The sequence below is a fragment of the Erinaceus europaeus genome, chromosome 21 (genome assembly GCF_950295315.1).
Source record: "Erinaceus europaeus chromosome 21, mEriEur2.1, whole genome shotgun sequence".
NCBI classification, from domain to species: Eukaryota; Metazoa; Chordata; class Mammalia; order Eulipotyphla; family Erinaceidae; genus Erinaceus; species Erinaceus europaeus.
In genome coordinates this window covers 35917256-35939431 of record NC_080182.1, presented here as the reverse complement: position 1 = coordinate 35939431, position 22176 = coordinate 35917256, and the positions used below count along the sequence as shown (strand labels likewise).

The 22176-nt window shown below is 43.2% G+C and overlaps 2 protein-coding genes and 1 long non-coding RNA gene across 10 annotated transcripts in view; 1 reads left to right on the top strand and 2 right to left on the bottom strand.

The window, feature by feature from the left end:
* The window catches only part of SH3BP5 (SH3 domain binding protein 5), a 94054-nt gene extending 92556 nt beyond the window's left edge, over positions 1–1498 (top strand). For all 3 annotated transcript variants that reach the window (XM_060180833.1, XM_007529821.3, XM_060180834.1), the window contains one exon: positions 3–1498. In XM_060180833.1, coding sequence (XP_060036816.1) covers positions 3–226 — 224 coding nt within the window. In that variant the 3' untranslated portion in view covers positions 227–1498. The remainder of the gene's footprint in view (positions 1–2) is intronic.
* A 1768-nt stretch (positions 1499–3266) lies between these two features.
* CAPN7 (calpain 7) overlaps positions 3267–22176 on the bottom strand; it is a 39319-nt gene continuing 20409 nt past the window's right edge. For 4 of the 6 annotated variants that reach the window (XM_060180825.1, XM_060180826.1, XM_060180828.1 and 1 more), the window contains 11 exons: positions 20483–20589; positions 19342–19462; positions 14451–14595; positions 14216–14315; positions 13711–13846; positions 12668–12743; positions 9787–9932; positions 8532–8594; positions 7855–7985; positions 4497–4589; positions 3267–4410 (listed from right to left, as the gene is read on the bottom strand). In XM_060180825.1, the coding sequence (XP_060036808.1) occupies positions 4266–4410; positions 4497–4589; positions 7855–7985; positions 8532–8594; positions 9787–9932; positions 12668–12743; positions 13711–13846; positions 14216–14315; positions 14451–14595; positions 19342–19462; positions 20483–20589 (1263 nt within the window). In that variant the 3' untranslated portion in view covers positions 3267–4265. The remainder of the gene's footprint in view (positions 4411–4496; positions 4590–7854; positions 7986–8531; positions 8595–9786; positions 9933–12667; positions 12744–13710; positions 13847–14215; positions 14316–14450; positions 14596–19341; positions 19463–20482; positions 20590–22176) is intronic. The other 2 variants (XM_060180830.1, XM_060180827.1) reach the window with 2 other exon arrangements.
* LOC132535314 (uncharacterized) lies at positions 20776–21765 on the bottom strand. The gene is made up of 2 exons (XR_009547110.1): positions 21646–21765; positions 20776–21590 (listed from the first exon to the last, which is right to left on the bottom strand). It is a non-coding gene; the product is annotated as an uncharacterized LOC132535314 (long non-coding RNA).

Genomic DNA, 22176 nt, shown 5'->3' with positions numbered 1-22176 from the left:
AGGAGACAGGGCTGAAGGGGCAGAGAATAAGAGGGGTGACAAAGCCAACAACAATCGAGGGCTCAGCAGCAGCAGCAGCAGCAGCAGCAGCGACTGCCGCAAGAGCCATGGCAGCACCTCCCTTGAGGGCCGAGCCCTGGAGAGCCGGATGAAGCAGCTTTCTCTGCAGTGTTCCAGGGGGAGAGAGGGGATCCTCGCTGACATAAAGACGGTGCAGATCGGCTGACCCACCCGAGGCCCGCGCCCATATCCGTATTTATACACGAAACTGTATGGAGAACATTGTGCCAATAACCATTTCAATATATGCCAAATCGTAAGCATTTCCTCTAAACTGCACTAATGACATTTCAGTGACCTTGAGGGTTGAAGATCTGTCTTGGGGTGGTTTGGTATCCAGAACAGATGAGGTGCTGTGGGTGGACGGACGGACGGGGGACAGTGTCTGTGACGGTGGAAGGCAGCAATAGCTAGTTCCGGTGGGAGAACTGGAGCCAGGCCTAGGAAGGGGGTGGGGGTGGGGGCAGCTGGGGAGCCTAGCCAGACGGCGTCGGGGTCAGAAGCTCAGAAGCTCCCTTCTCTTGGAGGGTGAGCTCTGTTTGGGAGAACGGAGATAAATGTCCTCTTCTTTCTACCCCAAGGGAGTCAGAACCAACAAAATCCTTGCAAAACAAGGCTCAAGTATCCCTTTCTGCCCAGTGAAGACATTAAAAAACAATGCCAAGGACAGAGATCATTTGCATCCCCTCTGGTGTTCGGAGGGGCTTCTGAAAGGTGTCTGCTGGGTTGCTCACTAAAGCTTTTTCATTTTCTATAAAGGTCACCATGAACTGCACTTTTGGGGGTGGGGGAGGGGAATGCCAGTGTGTGGGGGGGGTGGGAGGACAAGGGAAACGGGGGAGGGGGGGTTATGGCTGTGGGGAAGAAGGTTCTGTAGCACATAGACTTTATCCTACCAGCCAGCTGAGGAGACTTACTTGGAGAGAAGTAAGTGCATGTGAACAGCGGCTGCCATTGTTAGACCTAGGTCGACACGGTGTTGATTTCTCTGTAGGTTGTGAATTTTGAAGTTAAAAAAAAAATTATTTAAAGGTTATGCTGACTAGTATTTCTTAGAGGAAGTTAGTTCTTCTTTAAAGCTAGGAAAGGGAGTAGGCATGTCATGGCAACAGCTGTTAAGTAGAAGCAGTGGAGTCTCTGTTATGCTGATAGTGTTAAGCCTGCTTTCCTCTAATGTTTTCTTGATTACATATATTGACAGCACTGCATTTCATTCCCCCCCTTTTTTTTTGCTTTAAAAAAACAGCATTTCTGAAAGAAAAAAGTAACCCCATTTCAAGTTGTCTACTGTCGCAACCTGTGCATCTTAGTCATCTGTAAACCTCTTCATACTGTAGTGTTTTCTCCTTTTTTAATGACTGATACAGTATCCCAATTACAAGGTTATTTTGTACATGTCTTAATACCTTGAGTGTAATAAAAACGGCTTAAGAAAATATCTTTTTGTGACTTCAAATAAGAGAGCCCAGGGGACTGAGTGATGGCAGTGCACTTGGTTGAGGGCACACAGGGGCCCGGGTTCAAGCCCCCAGTTCCCGCCTTCAGGGGGAGCAACTACATGAGTGGTGAAGCAGAGCTGCAGATGTCTCTCCCCTCAATGTCACTGTCCTGTAAAATCGGATAAATCCCGATGCTACCTAAGTCTTTTCCAGGCAAACTTCTTACCACAAGGAACAGATCATGGGACTGTGATGGTTGTCTGTGCTTACTTTCAGTGAAGGTCCTAGATCCTAATTAAGTGAGACTCTTACTTTTGCTGAGTCTGAAATGAGCTGAGCAGTAAGGAAGGCAGAGGCGAGGTGGCAATGCCCAAGAAGTTCTCAGCCTCTGCTGCACAGGGCGGCTTCCCAGGAGGCTCTCAAAATCCCCGTCTCACCCCCCCCCCCCACACACACAGCTTGACTGGAGGGTACACTTGAGTCCTGGACTTTTAAAGCTCCTCAGAGGGTTGTAATCTTCATCCATGGCCGAGGGTTAGTCCCCTAGATGGAGGCAGCACTGAATTTGGAGCTCCACTAGAATATAGTTATTCATATGTAGGTCACTCAACCTTTTCAACATGTTACTAGTAGTCTGTTACACAAAGACTATAAGATTTCAGTGTACAGCTCCACGCCATTTGACCAGAGCACTGCTGAGCTCTGGCAGATGGTGGTACAGGGGATTGAGCCTCAGATAAGAGTCTTTGCATAACCACTATGCTACCCCCCCCATTCAGTTTTTGAGGAGTTAAGTATTTCAGTGTGCATCTTTTATAAAATCTTAACATGAGAGGTTAAGATCGTACATAAGATAAACTTACTACATTCTGGGCACTTTTTTCTCTACAAGGCCACAAAAAAATCTGGGGCCAGGTGTTGGCGCACCTGCTTGAGCATACACTTTACGGTGTGCAAGGGCCCAGGGTTCAAGCCCCTGGCCCCCAGCTGCAGGGGGAAAGCTTTACAAGGGGTGAAGTAGTGCTGCAGGTTTCTCTCCCTCTCCTCTCAATTTCTGGCTGTCTCTATCCAATAAGAAGACAATAAAAAAAGCAAAATTAAAAATTCTAAATTTGTACCAAAGTGAAATCTCCTTAGTTTAACTATTTCTGTCCTGAATGAGTACTTTTGAAGCATTACTTTTCATGCAAATGAGTTCTTTTTGATGTGACACTAGGTGTCGGGCAGCCCCCCTGCTCCATCTTCCATTGCTGATACTATGGCCTATTTACATAATCACTGTTTTGCCTGAAAGATTCCCCACCCATTCCTTTGATCTATCTTCTTTCTACCTCGAGACCCGCCCTGCCTGCAGGGTAACATTAATCCCACCAGTTAAAGCCCTTGAAACTGTTGCTAAGGAAGTTCCCAGCACGCCTTTTTTCCTTTCTCCAACCCCCTTTCCCTAACCATTTCCATTTCCGACTTGTCACTTCCAGTTTTATCCTATAATGCCACTTTTGTTTCTGGTTTCTCTCTCTCTCTCTTGCTCTCTTCTGAGTCCCGACGTAGAGGAGGGCAGGCATGCAGAGGGAGGCAGACACCGGCCACTGCGGTTTGGCGCCACGTAGCTTAAACTGTTGCACTCATGCCTGCCAGACTCTGGGGCTCCCACATAAATAAAGATTTGTATTGCTACCACCATGAGCTTGGTTCCTGGATCATCTCTCCCGCCCGAGAAGCTAGCCTGGCAGGTGAGTCCTTAAATGATTCCTTTAGGTTCAACAATGAGGTTTCCATAAGTATAAACATTTTATTCAATTAAAGATAATAGAAATACAAAATAAGTTTATAAAGTGGAGACAATGAAAAACTCCCCCTTAATTTTAATCTTTAAAATCTGGAGTATCAGATTCTGATTTTATGTAAACTGAAAATTTACAGGTTGACAGTGATAGCTTGGCAATTTTTCTGAATACAACCCCAATTTATGTATCAAGTTCTCCAATGCATTTTCTTTAGCGTGCTGTCACCATCAGAGCACTGAGCCACATAGTAATTAGAGACTATACAAATTAAATTGTAATGTCTTCAGTGTATCAGATCACTTTCATCTACCTGATACATTCCAGTGATGAATGTACTTGAGTTTTCTTCACATGGTTCAAAAGGAGACAAATGTCTGACTTCAACAACTCTTATTCTTGAGCCTGAGCATCTTCATGCTAATGAGTACTTCTTAAAGCTTTATTCTTTAACAAAACCTGGGCAACAATAAGCCTTTGCGAGTCATAAAGTAATGCAGAATTAAATCCTGTGGTGATGACATGATTCATCTGGTAACTTGTTGCCCAAGATGTGGAGTCACAATACAAGCAGTTTTAGCATACGACATGCTCTGCCAACAAGACAAAGTAAATGATTTCAGAAGATTATACTGGCCTACTCTTCCGCTCAATGAGTCTGAGGTCTTTTTCCTAATCTGGTCTCAGGTGCCTCCCTCAGCATTTTAAAGCATTCAACGATGCTGACTAAGATTAGGCTTTAATCATCTGCTCTTAAGTCACATGGCTCCACACGCAAGCCACTCCATGTTTATACACACCATGGAAATGGTCCTTCTAGGTGATGTACAGTAGTTCTGACTACACGCTCCTCACTTAACACCCTGACTGGAGCACCAGATTCCAGCGGGAACTTTAGAGAGCTAAACCTCTTCTCGTGTTTTGTGTCATCTGAAGAGCCGATGACTGGTAAACATAAAATCCAGAAACTGCAGGCCCTCCATCACTGAAGCTGTGCTGTCTTGACGGGAACAGTACTATTAAAGTCCAAGAAAAAAGGTCCTTCTTGTTTAGGCAGAAACGTACTAGGGATGATATTGTAGATCCCAACAGGTATATTTTCTAATTCCAGGTAGCAAAACCCACACCTGTATTCAGGGGAAATGAGAGCAAGTTTCAGACGGTGCCAGTGAAAGCCGAGTGTTAACTAGGTCGGTCAAAATGCTGGTCTTACCTGTAGTCACCACTCGATTTCCTCTGAAAGCCATGGGGGCCAGGGTCTCCAGCTGTGGAGACTGTCACGATCTCGAAGCCAACACTGTATTGCCTGGCAGTAAAGGGGACAGAGTGACTGCTGTTACTGAGGAGTCTCAGAATGATTGTACCTCAAGTGCAAATGGGCTATCAAGTGATGCTTTCTACAGCTCTGGGAGGAGGAAAAGACGCTCTGAAACACACATACTAATTTTGATTTTAATTATGCAAAATACTATTTGTGGTTTTAAATTAGGCTAGAAACATTGGTCCTGTGTTGTCTTTCCCTCTGTCTCTGTTCCTCTCATTTTATTTGAAAAGGTTGGCTCAGAGTGGTGAAGACCTGGAAATGACTGTTGTTAAAATTTCGGAGGCTCTGGCCGGGCGGGTCTAGCTTCACGGGCGGGTAACAGAGACGCGGAGACAACGGTTGGGCAGGGAAGCTGTATTTCTTTATTCAGGAACAACGATTCATAAACTAAGACCAACTAATCACCAAACAGAACTCTGCTGTCTCTCTTACTCTCTGCTGTCTCTCTTGCTTGTCTCAAGCACTCTCTCTTACTCTCGAACTCTGTCACTCTGGAACTCTGGCGGGTTTCCTGGGGGCAGGGCCAAGCAGCCCGCAAAATTAACTGGACTGATCTAATTCTCTTGGCGGGGGAGAACTAGAACCCAATGTAAAGCATACAACATAGGGCACTGTTAAAAGAAACAGAATGATACACAGAAATGGAAGAACAGTCCTTGTTTCTGGATCAGAAGAATAAATATTGAAATTTCTACTGTACAGAAGCAACCTACAGTTTCAATGCAATTCTATCAAAAACTCAGTGCCATTTTTCAAGGAAATTGACCACCTTGTCTAAAAATTTCCATGGAGCCATAAAAGAAAAAAAAATTTGTAAAAAAGCCAAAGCACTACTGAGGTAAGGGGAAGAAAAAAAAAAAAGCAGGTATCATGCTCTCCAACTTCAGTTTATACTACACAACAATAGTATTTAAAACAACACGATACTGGAATAAAAACGGACACTTAAACCTATACAGAATGGAGAATCCAGAAATGAGCCCATGTGTATACAACCATCTTGTTGGTATGCTTTAAAAACCCCTTCTGTTTCATTTGGTTTAATCCCCCCTGCATTCTATTTACATAACACTGTATTCTATTTACATAACCACTGTTAACAAGCACCACCCTCCCTCCAGGGCATTGGTGGTTCAGTGGTAGAATTCTCACCTGCTCCGCCCCCTCTCCTTGTCACACCCTGATTTTCACCAGTCACTTTTCTCTCTACCCTCTCTGCATCGCATCCTGTTCCCACCCTACTGGGCTAGTATATTTATAAGGACAAGATTGTTTGTAGTTTTTAGTTTAGCTTAGCTTGGTATAGATTGTGCTGCGTCCTGCATGAATAAAGAGATACTGCGTACAACCCAGCCATGAGTCCCGGGTTGTCTGTTACCCGCCCGTGAAGCCAGCCCGGCGAAAACAACACCACCTAATATATGACAAGGGGCAAAACGATTCAATGGGGTAAAGAAGGTCTCTTCAGCAGCTGGTGCTGGGAACACTGGACAGCCACATGTAGAAAATAAAACTAGACCACCGCTTTGGCACCATGCACCAAAATCAAATCAAAATGAGAAAAGACCTGGATATTAGACCAGAGAGTCTTAAAATCTTTTCAGAAAAACTAAATCAGTTTTAATTTAATTAGCACAAGCTACTAGAGACCTCGAAACTCTAAACTCTATAGGAGAAAACATTGGTGAAACGTTGTAGGATATTCACGTCAAAGATGAATCTGGAGACTCAACTACCTTACCTGAGCATGGGAAATGAAGAGTAAATAAGTGGGGTTACATCAAACTAAAAAAGTTTCTACACACCACACATTAGACAACCACCTGATATCAAACATCTATACAGAATTGGTACAGATCTACAAAAGAACCAAAAATAAGACAGTAAAGTGGGCCAAAGAACTGGACAGTTACCAAAAGAAGAGATGCACATGGCCCACCGACACATGAAGAAATGCTTCAGTTATCATTACAGGAAATGCCAGTTAAATCTGCACTGAGCTCCCATCTCACACCTGAGAGAATAGCAAAAGGACACAGGGACCCGCCCCTATGTTCATAGCTGCATTCCTCACAGTAGCCAAGGAGTGAAAGCAGTCTAAATGCCCACCGTCGTCGGATGACTGGCTAAAGAAGTTAATGGGGTATATATACTCCAGGGAATACTACTGTGCAATACAAAAGATGGTACTGTGTCCTTTGGGACAAACTGGATGGAACTAGAGGTGATTCTGAGTAGCAAAATAGATGAAAGACAACTACCGAATGGTTTTAGAATGGTTTTACTCACGAGGCATTTGGAGAACTGAAATACACAAACTTGCAAACACATACACACACACAGTTACACTGTTTCTGAGACTTTGTGATAACAATAGTAGTTATCTGTTATCCTTGGGAGGTAGGAGGGTGGGGACACAGAACCTTGGTGGTGAGTACAGTATGGAACTATACCCTGTAACCTTGTAGCCCACAGAAAAAATGAAAAAAAAAATCACAAAAAAAGAAAAGTCTTTCCTTAACCTGAGATGATTTTATTTACTGATGCTCACTTGTAATTTCATTGCTCCTGGCAGACGTTCCCCCCTTTTAGTTTCGGGAAGAGACAGAGACACCACAGCACTATTTCACCATTCTTGGAGCTTCCTGCTAGCACTGTGGATCCTATTCCCAGGTAGTGCCAGGATTTGAACCCACGTCCTCCTAGGTACATGGTAAAGTGTGAAATCTATCTGGGGAGCTATTTTTTAGCTCTACCTTGAGGTTATTAATATAACCCTGCTGCATTAGCAGTACAACTAGAACTGATTCTGGATTTGATAGAAGACAGGACTCAGGGGACCAGGTGGTGGCGCACCTGGCTAAGCGCACACACTACAGTGCGCAAGGACGCTGGTTCAAGCCCCTGATCCCCACCTGCAGGGGGAAAGCTTCAATAGTGGTGAAGCAGGGCTGCAGGTGTCTCTCTGTCTCTCTCCATCTCTATCTTCCTTTCCCCTCAATTTCTCTCTGTCTCTATCCAATAAAAAAGTTTTTAAAAAAATATTAAAAAAAAAAAAAGACAGGAATCAGATGACTTGTGGGCTACAATGGGTAATTATTCTAGCACCATTTATTGAATAGGCTGTCCTTCTCCCAATATCCAGTGACATTTTTATTATGAGTCATGTGCCCATATACACTCACATCTGTTTCAGAAGTCCTACTCTCTTATACCACACATTATCAAGAAAGTTACTGTCACCCACCTTGGTCCCCTCAGCTCAATTAGCAGTGGTCCAGGCTTTTCTATGTGGAATTGGTAGATGGGGTTATTTTTGTGGGTCTCCTGGAAATTCCCACATCCTCCAGCACTCTGACCACTCCACTTTCCATTAATCTAGTAAAGGAAAGTCTGTATTAACGAAACTCTCACATGGTTCCATCCTAAAGACAAAATGCTTTTTGCACAACAACAAGACAACTCTCCACTCTGGCCACCATCCTCTTGCTCCAGTCTGTTACTGATTGCTGATGCAACTTCATGTCACCTGGGCTCCTTTGCTACACAAAGTGGCATCTCTAGCAGCCTGCAGTCATTTTTCTCCCTGCCGGGCCGTCTCTCTCAAACCTTCCTCTATACAGCCAGCCAACCCTGTAAAGTCAGTATCAAATTCTGCTTCTGCAGCTTCACCCACACAGCTTTCCCTAATGACCAAAGTTTACCACTGATCTTTTCTCTCTGGACTTCTTACTTGTTTCCACAGAATCACTTAATGCCATTCACTGAAGATGATGTATTCCAACCCAGGGTTGAGGCTCTTATGTCTCTGTATCCCCGGCAAGTCCCAGATTGTTTTTATTTTGTAAGAAGTTGCTAAACGTGAATGAGGGAGGAAATCAAACTATGACATTTGATGTTATAACTCACAGCAAGAATTCTTACCTGTTTTGATAAGGTGTATGGTGAAGGAATCTTTGAAAAAGTAAAGCTGCATGCTGAATATACCTAGAGTTAAAAATAAAAAGATACTGTTCTGATATAGTTTACCCATACACACACATCCAAGATAAAGAGTGTATTGGAAGACTAAAAAATTAGCTGGCATCCTCATGTCATTCTGTAGGGAGCCTGGCATCAAGCTGGGTTTAAGGAAGTGGGTGTTGGGACTCTAGAGATTCTGTCTGGGATTCCTGTCACTGTATGTGACTCAGGACTGCCGGAATGTTTCCAGGCCTTGGTTTCTGCGTGGAGGCATCCAGGGTGGGCGCAGCTCCCCACTGTTCCTCCCCGTCGCTACAAGCCGTTCCAGTTCAGCTTCATCACTGCTCCTCGGCAAACAAATCTCTCTACACACAACAAAACCACGATGAGGCCAGGAGACAGGTGGTCAGTAGGACACGTACTTGCCATGAGCAAAAACCTGGGTTGAGCCCCTGGCAGCACCATGCATAACATCAGGGGATGCTTGAGCAGTGGAGTGGTGTGGCAGTGTGGTGTGTTTCCTCTCTGGCCTTCTGTCTCTACGTGATGTTAAGAGGAAAAAAATCCACTGGGGGTGGAAGAACTGGGCAGGCAGCAAAGACAAAACGGAGTACAAAATGGAAACCACAGCTGTGACTGGGTGGTGGTGCACCTGGTTGAGCACACGTCACAATGTGCAAGGACCCGGGTTCAAGCCCCCAGTTCCCACTTGCGGGGAGAAAGTTTCGAGAGTGGTGAAGCAGTGCTGCAGGTGTCTCTCTGGCTCTCTCCCTACATCCCCCTCCCCTCTTAATATCTGGCTGCCTCTGTCCAATAAAGATAACACACACACACACAACCCGACAAAACTGCACCGACTTTCACCTACATGAGCATTATGCTTCAGGTAACCAATTTCTTTTCACTAAGTTCAAAATGGTGTCAGGTAGGACAGATGGTTTTTATTACTTGCTATGGAATTAAATTTGTTAGTCTAACATACCACATCACATCAGATTAACTACTATTCTGAACACTAAGCAGCTGATTCAAAATTTAAAAATGAACTTTTCAAAGGCATCATTTTCCATAGGAGACAAAGTAACTTAATACTGAGTGTGATACACAGATAGCCATAAAAGATTTTTAAAAATCAATTTTCAGAAATAAACTACTTACAAAGCAGGGCACCCAGGATTCTTTGTATTACTGTCTTGTGCATGTTGGTTTCACTTACCCGGACAGTATAATGGATTGTGTTCTGCTTCTCATACTGAGAAACCACTAACGTAAAAGTATGGGTCCCAGGTGTGGTCAGCTTTATTTTCGTCAAATAGTGAGGGCTGTTAATTCGAATTCCGTCAATGTATGGCGCTGGGTCAGCTGCAAATAAACAAGGAGGCTAACAGAAGGGAGACTTCCATTTCTGAACTTAGGTTTTTGGCTCATGGTCTAAATAAACAGATGGACATATGCTTAATTGATTCTACCCTTAACATACAGTGGTGTAAAAGAATTACAATGCCTATTTAAAATTTTACAATTAAACAATTTAAACTTTTAAATAAAATAGTTTCTACTAAGCAAAATAAATCTTTTGTCATACAGTTCCTGATGTGTAATTCCTGCTAGCTACCCGATGCCTCAGGTTTTTTTTCCTTCCCTCTCCAGTAAAGAGTCTTAAAGTCAGGACTAGTTTTTGTTTTTTTCTTTTGATTTTATCCATCCATCCATCCATCCATCCACCCACCCATCTTTCTTTAATGTGGTACTGGAGAATAAACTCAGGCTGGCATCACTAAGTCACTTCCTTGGCTCAACTGTCATGTTTGAAGAGGAAAGTACCAGCTCAGAGATGGCTCAGCGGTCAGGTTTGAAGAGGAGAGTACCAGCTCAGAGATGCCACAGCACTGAGACCGAGCCCCCCCCCCCCCCCCCAGTGCAGCCTGGCCCAGTGCTGTCCATGGGGCCCCTCTTGGAGGCAGGCCCGCAACCTGGGACCTCAGACATGGGCTCTACAAGCTGAGCTATTGCCCACCTGCTCGTACATGAGAAACACAATTCTCCCACTGCACTGCATCTTCTGCCCTTGGGGAAGCGCTTTGACAAAAATATATAAAAATTCCTCACCACTCACAGCTAACTCACGCACCTTCCCAGTTCAAGATTTTTAACCTATGTCTTACTTTTTCCCTCCAACAGGAGAGAATGCTTACTCAATTTGCTTCATAATGTTATAATGAAAATGATAACTATGAACCAGAAAGGACTCTGAATGCACACAGAAGAGAGGACACTTAAAAAAAAAAAATCCAAGTAAAAAGAGCAACAAGTATACTTGAAATTCAAAAGCCACACACATCTTAATGCCACAGTTCTGCTTCTCTGCTTGCATAATGACCCATATGTGAATAAAGGAAAACATGGCTAATCCCACATGTCATCTATCAGGGGGTCTATTATGTGGCCTGCCCTTTCCAGGATGTCGAAGGGAATCAACTGGTATGACTAAGGGTCGATCTTCAACCCAGGTAACAGAAGAGACGACTTCCATGCTTTCTCAAGAAAAGACAAAACTGCGTTGGATTTGATCTCATCTCCCCCACTAAGTGTATTTCCCTCTGCACAGCTGACTTGAAAAAAAAAAAAACTGTCCACTCGCTTCCTGCCCTCACAATCTCTTTTCAAATCACTCTAACTGGACTTTGAGCCACTTCAATTCTGCTCTAATACACGCTCCATTCTTCAGATCAATCTGTGATCCCTACAACGGCAACAGACGTCGTCTGTATTCTTTCCCTCATGACACTGTTTCTTCCACTGAGTCACTTTATTCTTTTCACCAGGTACTTGTACACATTCTTTTGTTGTGACTTTTCTTCTACTCCACCTTAGGAAGTAAAAGTGCAAGGAACAGGGCCTGGTGCTCAGCTCCACACCTCCCGCTACTCCCTCCCCGAATGTGTGATAACAGAGCCTTAATCTCCAAAGCCATCATTGGCCTTAGCCCCCACTCCTCTGTTTGTTCCTACAACGTGAACTCGAAGGATCCATTTGGCATCTTCACTCAGATATAATGGGTATTTCAAATACAGCAAAGGCAAGTTCACTTTTGATTTAATTTCACAGCAAATCTGCCCTTTCAGTGCCTAACCAGTTCTTAATGGGCCTCATTAAAAGTGACACCATTCTATTGTTCAAGTAAAAAAAGAGAAAGAAAAGAAAAAACGACAGCAAAACAAAACCTGATTTCTCTTTACTTCTACAAAACCTGATCAATCGTGCCAATTTGACTGGAACCAAAATTTGTCCTTTCAGCTTGTCACTATGCCAGGCCAATCACCCTAAATGCACACCACCATCATTTCTCATGTAAGATCATATAGTTTGTCTGATTTCATTTTCTGTTCCGACAAATATTTCTTTAAAAAAAAAAAAACAAAACCCATCAGATCATGTATTAACACTGTCCAAAAATTTCCCTTCATTCTTTGAATAAAATCCAAACCCTTGGGGGGCCGGGCGGTAGCGCAGCAGGTTAAACGCACGTGGTGCAAAGCGCAAGGACCAGCGTAAGGATCCCGGTTTGAGCCCCCGGCTCCCCACCTGCAGGGGAGTCGCTTCACAGGTGGTGCAGGTGTCTGTCTTTCTCTCCTCCTCTCTGTCTTCCCCTCCTCTCTCCATTTCTCTCTGTCCTATACAACAACGATGACAACAACAACAACAACAGCTACAGCAACAATAAAACAAGGGCAACAAAAGGGGGAAAAAAATTTAAAAACCCAAACCCATGCCTTAGATTTACAGAATCTTGGGGTGTGAGCCTTCAGACCTCTCGGCGCTGCAACGTCAGTCCTTGCACATACTATTCCCTCAGCCTGCACGCAGTTTCCTTCTGTTTCTCTGAATACATGACTCCTTTGTCACTCAAAAATTCTTTTTTGCCCTTTTCTTAAATCACAACCAACTAAAAGAAGTTGTGTAAAACATCTACTCATCTTTTTGAACACTTTGTCAGCCTATAAATATTTTTCTTATTATCTACATATAACTTACAATTTTTCAACTTAACCATGCACATAAAAGGTTAATGCTTGAATGTTTTCTATTAAACATACCTGGGTAATAAACTTTTTTCCCATCAGTCTTGTAAACAACCATGGTGATAAATTCTCGATTATTTGCAAAATCATCCTAAAAGCAAAAATAATCCAATGTGATTAAGAAGATGGGAGTCAAATGGCTCTTAAATGGGAAATAAAAGCTTAAGAGATTTATTTGAGCTAATTGGTACTATAAAAATATTTTTCTGGGGACCATGAGGTGGTTTACCAGGTAGTGCACATCACCTATGTGAAAATCTCAGTTCAAGCCCCTGGTCACCACGTGGGGACTTCTACAGGTGGGGAGTTTCACAAGCAGTGGAACAGTGATATGGTATCTTTCTTCTCTCTCTCTCTCTCTCCCTCTTTCTGCCCCGCTCCACCCCCTTTTTTTACCCTCTGTGGACACCAGGAACAGTAAAACTGTATGAGCATTAAGCCCAGTGACAATCCTAGTAGAAAGGAATCCTGGGTTAAACTGTCATTTCAATAGATGACTTCACTATATGAAGTACTATAGGTCTCTGAGTCCATTAAAATTATAGTTGCCCAGATCTGATAACATTCCAGACCCCAGAAGGTGTATTTTAATATAAACATTCTTAAGCCTGAAAGCATAATCAACCCCATGCCATCATAAGAAAGCATAAATTTCTTCATGCTTTTCATGAGACAATTCCTGAACAATTTTTTAAAAAATATTTTATTTAGTTTATCTTAATGAGAAAAAGTAGATACAGAGGAAAAGATATGGAGAGAGAGACAGACAGACAGACAGACACACCAGACACTGCTCAGTTCTGGCTTATGGTGGGACTAGGGGTTGAACCTGGGACCTCAGAGCCTCAGGCTTGAAAGGCTTTTGCATAACCACTATGCTGTCTCCCCAGCCCCTGAACAAAATTTTCAGTGTGATAAATTTCCTTAGAGGACAATCCTTGTCAGAATACACTATTCTCAATTATACAACTATACAAGTGAAACAGCCTAGTGGTTAAACTGTATATCCCATCCACACAGTCTCGCTATATTTAAAAGAATTTTTATCCCATCAGTACCTTGTCTGTGATGTGTCTACTAAGCAAAACCCAAACTGCAGCGCCCCCTTGTGGACACTGCACCTCTAGTTTGTACTGGGGGTTGTTGGCCAGGCTGTAGACATCTTTAACAGGTCCCTGTTTAGCATCCCACGTACTGGAAGATAAAGTCAACAAAGAATGCAATGATCAGACTGACCAGAGAGCCAAAATATGATACTATTTCAGAGAAGGGATGTGTTTCACATACAGCTGAATTATCAGAGATAGGAGTGTGTTTAATTTTTGGCATAACCGAGAGGTATATGAAGAAAACTTAGTCCGTAATAGTCCTCTGTGTACATGGTAAAAGGAGAATGCTAGTTAACCATGTGTGCTTAACCCATGGTTAACTAGCATGGGTTAAGCACACATGGGTTAACCCTACCGCCCAGCCCTCAAAAGGCATGCAAGGAATCATTTCATTTCAAAGCAGAAAAAAAACGGAAAGCCTCTATAAGGCATAATCGAAATGTGTAATAGTTACCTGTGAATACATGTTGATTCTTTAAAAAGGCCTGGATTCCAACTCAAGTAAATTACATCATAATACTGGCAAAGATCATCCCATGAAATCCAGAATATTCCTGGAAGTCAGATTACTCTGTTAGCCTAACACACATCTTCTTAATTTCCAACAAATCAGTTAAGCACATTTCACAATGTTAAAGCATATTTTTATTTGTAGGTTAAATCATACTAAATTCAAAAGGTATACTTACCATTATCTATTTTCTGAGCTGTTCGAGGGTCAAAGTTTAAATATTTTTGCAACTCTGGGGTCCAGTTTTTTACATCATTCTCACTATATCTTCCTTTCCAACGCAAATGACTCCAAGGATTTTTCAATTGAATAAATCTCAGACCCTATTTTAAAAGGGGATAAGTTGTGTCATTATTTTTAACATTCTCCAGAACATTTGAAAGCTTATCAGTATGTTTCCCTCCAAACAAACCCGAAGTAATGTCTTAAAAAATTTTTTGTTATTTGGGAGTCGGGCAGTAGTGCAGCGGGTTAAGTGCAAGAACGGCGTAAGGATCCCAGTTCGATCCCTCAGCTCCCCACCTGCAGGGGAGTCGCTTCACAGGCGGTGAAGCAGGTCTGCAGGTGTCTGTCTTTCTCTCCCCGTCTCTGTCTCCCCCTCCTCTCTCCATTTCTCTCTGTCCTATCTAACAATGACAACATCGATAACAACAATAAAAACCAACAAGGGCGGCAAAAGGGAAAATAAGTAAATAAAAAAAAATTCATTTATTTAGGATAGAAATAGAGTCTGAGTGGTGAGGGAGAGGGGGGATGGGGAGAGAGACGCCTGTAACACTGTTTCACCACTTGTGAAGTTCCCCACAACTGCAGGTGGGGATTAGGAGCTTGAACCTGGATCCTTGCATACAGTACGTAACATGTGTGCTCAACGTGTGTGAAGTAATGCTTTTAAATCAACACTTTCACTGGGTCACATATGTGGTCAAAAGCTTTAAGTGGCTGTACTGTTTGCATGAATAAGTACTAAATACATGATTATTAAAATTTAAAAAACAGGTTTGTAAATTCAGAAGAAAAAGATCTTATTTCAAGCAATCCATTAGAAAACTGTATTCATTTTTTTTTAAATGTTGTCAGATCAAATCATTTGGGGGCCACTTAAAAAAGAAGGTTCCTCTGCTATCTGAAACATGGCGAAGCGCAGCCTGGGGCACAGACACACTGCTTCCAGACTGTAGTCCCCAAATCTTCACTAATAAAATCCTCCAATTTCTCACCCCACCCTTGCCACACAGCAGCCAGACACTGACTTCCAATTCCCTTTTATAAAACCTAGTCACACACGGAGTGGGTTTCTGGACTTATTGCTTTTAAAGGAGAATCTAAAGAGGAAATTGCTGCTAAACCGGGCCACATAGACATTAAGGACACTAAGGTTCGGATATAAATTTTGTTTGGTTAGAGAACCAGCAACTCAGAGACACTACATGATAGAAGAAATGCTAGAAAGCAAGCAAGCAAACAACAACAACAAAAGATTTTTGATGAGACAATCCACTTCCAATCTCTAAGTGGCAGTAAAGAAATGGCTTCTAGAGGTTCAGAAACTCCTTGGCAAGATGCGTGTAAACTTAGCGGTGTAACAGCTTGAAACTGAAATGTACCTTCACAACAAACTAGGGGCCATCCCTTCACGCTGGACACAAAGGACTCAAAGGGGGTCACTGTGCCTGAAGCGAAGACCTTAGCAACGGCAACCAGGCTAGAGGCCCTCAAAACAGAGAGGATGGCACCTTCACACCAGTGCCAATGGGATCTTAGCACGCGAAGAAAGCAGCAAATAGTGACTGGAAATCACTTCTGTCTAAGCTGAGCCTAGCTACACAAAGAGATTCTAGAGAGAATTACACAACTCTTTAAACAATGAAAGTTTAAAGGGGTGAGAGAGCACGCACTGCTCTGGGCTCAAGCCCCCTTCCTACCTGAGGCGGCGGGTTTCACGAGCAGAGAAGCAGTGCTAGGTTCCTGTCTCGCTCCCTGCCCCTCTCAATGTCTCAGTTATATGAGTAAAAGGAAAATCGAGTAGCAAAGCAAATCAAGTGAGCAGATAAACAGAAGGCCGCTGGGCAGTGGTGTCCCTGGCAGAGCACATACTTCACCATGTACAAGGACCCAGGTTCGGGCTCTCAGCCCCCACCTGCAAGGGGGAAGCTTCACGAGAGGTCACGTAGGTCTGCAGGTATCTTTCTCTCTCCCTCTCTCCTCTCCTCTCTCAATTTCCCTGTTGATGTGAAATTTAATTAAAATAGTAAGTAAATAAATATTAATAAAAGAACAGCAACAATAAAAAAAACACAACCAGAAATGAGAGGGCTGGGTGATTGCTCGCTTGGCAGAGCACACAGGTTGTCATCTGCAAAGACCCTGGTTCTAGTCACTACCCCGCCCTGCAGGGGGCAAGCTTCATGAGCAGGGAAGCAGTGCTGTGCATTTTCCCCTTTCTCTCTCCCTCTCCATCTCCCTTTCCTGTCAATTTCTGCCTCTGGGAAAGAAAAACAAAACCCAAGGACAGTGCAGGCACCAAGCCCCATTGATAAACCCTGGCGGCAAAAATACTAGAGGTCTTCCCTACGCCCTACCCTTCTTAACACAGGACAAAGTTTTTAGACAAAGAGTCCACTCATGTAAAGGGCAGGAAGATGGGGTCAGCTCCATAGTGGCAGGCGTCTGCTCACACTGGGTCTTTGATCAGTAACCGCCACTACCAGCGTCAGCTGCACCAGCTCCTCTCACACCAGCTCGGAAACGCCTTCATCTTCACGGAGACGCGGCCGCTGAGACAAGCAAAAAGGCCGTGCTTTGAATTCTCACTGGTCTGGCTTTCTAGCAACTGTCTCAGTTTTTGACTTCGGGTCAGTGGTCAGGACTTGCAGAGGTGAGGCTATGGAGTCGCTTCCCTTCCTGGTCAACTGGGAAAAGCAACGGTGATCACCTGATGGTCCAACAGTTACGACCAGGACCCCTTCAAGGACTCACCATGCCGCCGTACATGCGAGTACTAGCGCCTGCGGCTCATGGACAGAAAGGGGCCGAGGGAGAGATTCCTGCAGCTTAAACTGGCCTCGGGAACGGCTAGTGCCAGCATGGGAGTTTGCCAGCTGAGACACTTCACTTCCAGGTCTGAGTTTAAGCAACAACAACAACAACAAACAAACAAACAAAAAACACCTTCAAAGTGTCACTTGTCTAGTTGTTTTGAACAGACCAAAGTTTTACTATGCAGCGCAAATGATAAGAAATTTTCATTCCAGCTGACTTTCCTATTGATTGCTCATTCTCTGAATACCACAGCTATTATCTCACTATTGGTCATCTGTTCACTAGTACTGACTCCACAGAATGTTCTAGCAAATATGCAGTACAAATTAACAGTGTCTATTAATATATTTTAGCTTTTGCGCAGTGTTTATGGAGACGTTTTTCTTTCTCTGTCACCAGGGTTCTTGCTGTGGCTTGCTTATTGCCTGCCTGATGAATCCACTGCTCCTGCCCACCATTTCCCCCCCCTTTTAAAAAAGTATTTATTTATTCATTCGCTTTTGTTGCCCTTGTTTTTATTGTTGTTGTAGTTACTATTGATGATGTTGTTGGATAGGACAGAGAGAAATGGAGAGAGGAGGGGAAGACAGAGACGGGGAGAGAAAGACAGACACCTGCAGACCTGCTTCACCGCCTGTGAAGTGACTTCCCTGCAGGTGTTGCTGGGGACTCAAACCAGGGTCCTTACGCCAGTCCTTGCGCTTATATGCGCTTAACCCACTGCGCTACTGCCGGACTCCCTATTTATTTTATTTGATAGGACAGAGAGAAATTGAGAGGGGAGCAGGAGGAACAGAGGGAGAGAAAAAGAGAGGCACCTGCAACACCACTTCACAGCTCGTGGAACTTCCTTCCTGCAGGTGGAGGGAGACCAGGGGCCGCCCCTGGGTGCCTGTGCATGCCTGACATGTGCACTCAACTGGGTGCACCGCCACCTGGACACTTGAGCTTAGGTCGTGCACATGGTAACCTGTGCGCTCAACCAGGCTAGGACTGACTGCTTTCACACTGATAAAGGGATGTAGACATTTTTTTTTTTTTTACCTCCAGGGTTATTTGTGGGGTTCGGTGCCTGCACTATGAATCCACTGCTCCTGGAGGTTATTTTTTCCCCTTTTGTTGCCCTGTTGTTTATCACTGTTGTTGCTATTATTATTGTTGTTGGATAGGACAGAGAGAAATGGAGAGAGGAGGGGAAGACAGAGAAGGAGAGAGAAAGACAGACACCTGCAGACCTACTTAACCGCTTGTGAAGCGACCCCCCTGCAGGTGGGGAGCCGGGGCTTGAACCGGGATCCTTACAGCCAGTTCTTGTGCTTCGCGCCATGTGCACTTAACCCACATCTGAAGTGCAGTACTGGACAACCTTTTACCATATACTCCTTACTATATAACAAGCACCAGTACATGCACGTGTTTCATATTTAACCATTAGAGTAGCACTGAAAGGCAGACCTTACTCTAAATCAAACAGATGGAAAATCCTGTCCTGTCCAGGGTCACAGTGGGTATATGATAAACTGTATAGATTAGTTCTAGAAGCTGTGTCCTTAACATCAGTGCTATAAAGCTTCTCACATACAAACATTTCATAGATCCTAACCAGTAACTAGCATGGTTGTAGTGAAAAATGAGCTGACAACTGATTAGTTTTGCGGTTTCCACCTTTAGCCATTCCAAGAATAGTAGTCAAATACTAGAAAATAAGGAATCAGCTTTCTCTTGTTGCCATTGTAAAGCCTTTTGTATATATTCTACATAAAATCAACTCTTGGGGATGGCGAGATAGCTCACAGAAGGATTCCTGCTTTGCAGTGTGTGTAACCCAGGGCCAAACCTCCACATGGGGGTACTGAGGCACTGGGGGCGGGGGGTAACCTGGGGGTACTGAGGCACTGGGGGGGGGTAACCTGTGCACTCAAACGGGCACCACTGCCTGCCTCGCCCTTTCCGACATTTCATTTGGAATCCTTGCAGTCAGTGTTTTGTCAAACAAAAACATGAGAAAAAAAAAATTAAGGCAAAACCTTGAACTCTCTAATATCCAAAACAGCGTATGCATGTGTGGGAACCAGACCCCACTTCTCTCCTTCAGCTTCAGACATCATTCCAGTGGATGCAGTGATGAGGACATCCCCTTTGTGAAACCTGGAGTGACCCCAGACAGACAAACAATTAAAGAGCGAACAGATTTGTACCCTCTGACCATACCTTTCTTTTCATCTAGTTAATGGTCTACATACAAATCACCCCAAATCTGAAATCCTTTCTAAAATGGCATATAATTTTATTTCCCAGTGTTATCAGATAAATTAACATATCACCTCTACCTCCCTAGCCTCACCTATCTTTCTTTCTCTTCCCCCTTCCTTTCCTTCCCCTTCTCCTTCCACCAGAGCACTTCTCATCGCGGGCTTATGGTGGCATAGGAACTGAACCTCCAGTGCTTCAGGCCTGCAGGCCTGCTGCGCTACACAAGGTGGTTTCTCCCTGGTACCCAGCATGCCTTCTAGACAATTTAATTCTCGGTAGTCTATCAACGAAGGAACACATAAACCAATGTTTCAGATGATTTATAAAGGTAATGTGACTTGCAATCCTTGCATATCCTCCCATGTACATCACTTGATCTAATCACTGGTTTTAAAGTTTCATTGTTACGTTATTGAGAGACAACATTGCTCTGCCACTTGTCAATTTCCCCTCTGCATGGTGACGGGAGTTTGAGCCCAGCTCCTGACACAAGACAAAGTGTATGTTCTACCAAGTCATCTATCACCGTGGCTAAGGTTTCACTTTGAAAGGTTCTAGTGTACAGATGAATTTCTCTCTCTACATGTGGATTATGCATTTAAGGCTTAAACTATGTTCTTTACGTTCTCAGACTTCTCCCACCTTCCCTCAAATTAGTAATTACTTAAGCAGTACGAAATTGTTTTCTCATCTTATCTATTTCAAATTTAAGTATTTTAGATTCTGTACACATTGCACTAACTGTAACCATCGGTGAGGATAACTTAGGGCAGGTTGTACAAGTAAACAAAGTAAAGTCTATCTTTAAAACACAATTCTTCTATTGATGAAAATGACAGTTTTTTGCGATATATATTCTACATAAAGCCTAAAGTCCTACAACAGTCTCTAAGACAAAAGAGCGAAAATGTTTACCTTTGGTAAAGCATCCTGAAAGAATTATCCTTACTGAAAGTCTGGCTATCTGAGTGCATAGCAATCCTCTCTGGTATCCATCCTGTCAATGCATGAAGATCAATGTTCTGTGGCACAAACACAGTTCAGGACTGTCAGCGTTGTTTAAAAGCAGTTGCGTGGACCTTGAGGACAGCTATTACATCTCATTGATCTGATGCAATGATTGCAATAGGAATAAATCAGGAGGTGGTCAGTGGTTTTCTACTAGTAGTAAATTCTTTATTTAACTAAAATTTCTTCTTTTTTTTTGGTTTTGTTTGTTTGTATTTGTTTTTGTTTAGCAGAGTCCTGTTCAGCTCTGGCTTATGGTGGTGTGGGGGATTGAACCTGGGACTTCAGAGCCTCAGGCCTGAGAGTCTCTTTGCGTAACTATTATGCTATCTGCCCCTGCCCTTTCACTGAAATTTCTACTTGGATTTGAACACAAACTTGCCTTTCCCTTACAATCTTTGTGGCTTTCACTGAATACAACAGAATTACTTTACTGATAAATAGATGAAAGAATGTTTAAGGAAGTAAGGATGGTGATGTCAACCCACCAATTAGGGAATTCTTGCAACCAACAGCCACTTTTCTAATTTCCACATATTCTCATTCACTCTCTAAACTGTACTGGATAAATTAACGGGCAATGGATTATAAATTTAAACTAAAATGTCTGAAGGGTAGAGCAACTGAGTATTTAGGCTGGGAAGAAATTTTAATATACTATTACATTTACCTAATACGTACTTGTTATTATTAATATTATTTATTTATATTGGCAAGAGCCAGAAGAGTGAAAGAAGCCTGGCACTAGGCAGGAAATAAACCAGGTTTGAGGGATGATCTATAATTCAGAGAGCTGGGTATTAGTCTCCTATCACAAACAAGAGACTAGAAAGATTTAGCATCTTTTCTAGATCACAGGCTGGTGAATGTCATAATTCAAAACCAAGCCAATTTGATTTATTTCTGGCATAAGCCCAACAGCCTACCTTATACCGTCAGAGGACCTTGGCCCACACTTCAAAATAAAGGTTCAGGTGGGGCTGGGGAGACGACAGCTTACTGGCTATGAAAAAAGCTTTCATACTTGGGCCTCTAGACTCCCAGGTTCAATTCCCAGCATCAGAAGCTACTTTCATACTTGGGCCTCTAGACTCCCAGGTTCAATTCCCAGCATCAGAAGCTAGAGTGGAGCAGCGCTCTGGTGCCCCCCCCCCTCTCTCTCTATATATATATACATATATATATATATATTTCTCTCTATTATCTATTTCATTAAAAATAAATAAAATAAGGGGCTGGGTGGTAGCGCATCTGGTTGAGTGCACATGATACAATGCACAAGGACCCAGGTTCAAGCCCCCGGTCCCCACCTGCAAGGGGAAAGCTTTGCAAATGGTGAAGCATTATTGCAGGTGTCTCTCTGTCTTTCTCCCTATCACCCCCTACCCTCTTGATTTCTGGCTGTCTCTAATTAATAAATAAAGATAATAAAAAAATAAATAAAAATAAATAAAATATTAAAAAGATAAAACAGTAAAGATTAAGTGTGTTAAGGTTGGGGAAAACTTAACAAAAAAAATCCTTGAACCTGGACTGACAAGTTAATACATTAGGATGACAATGTAACACATTCCTTCACTCTGCAGAGGACCCCTTGGAAA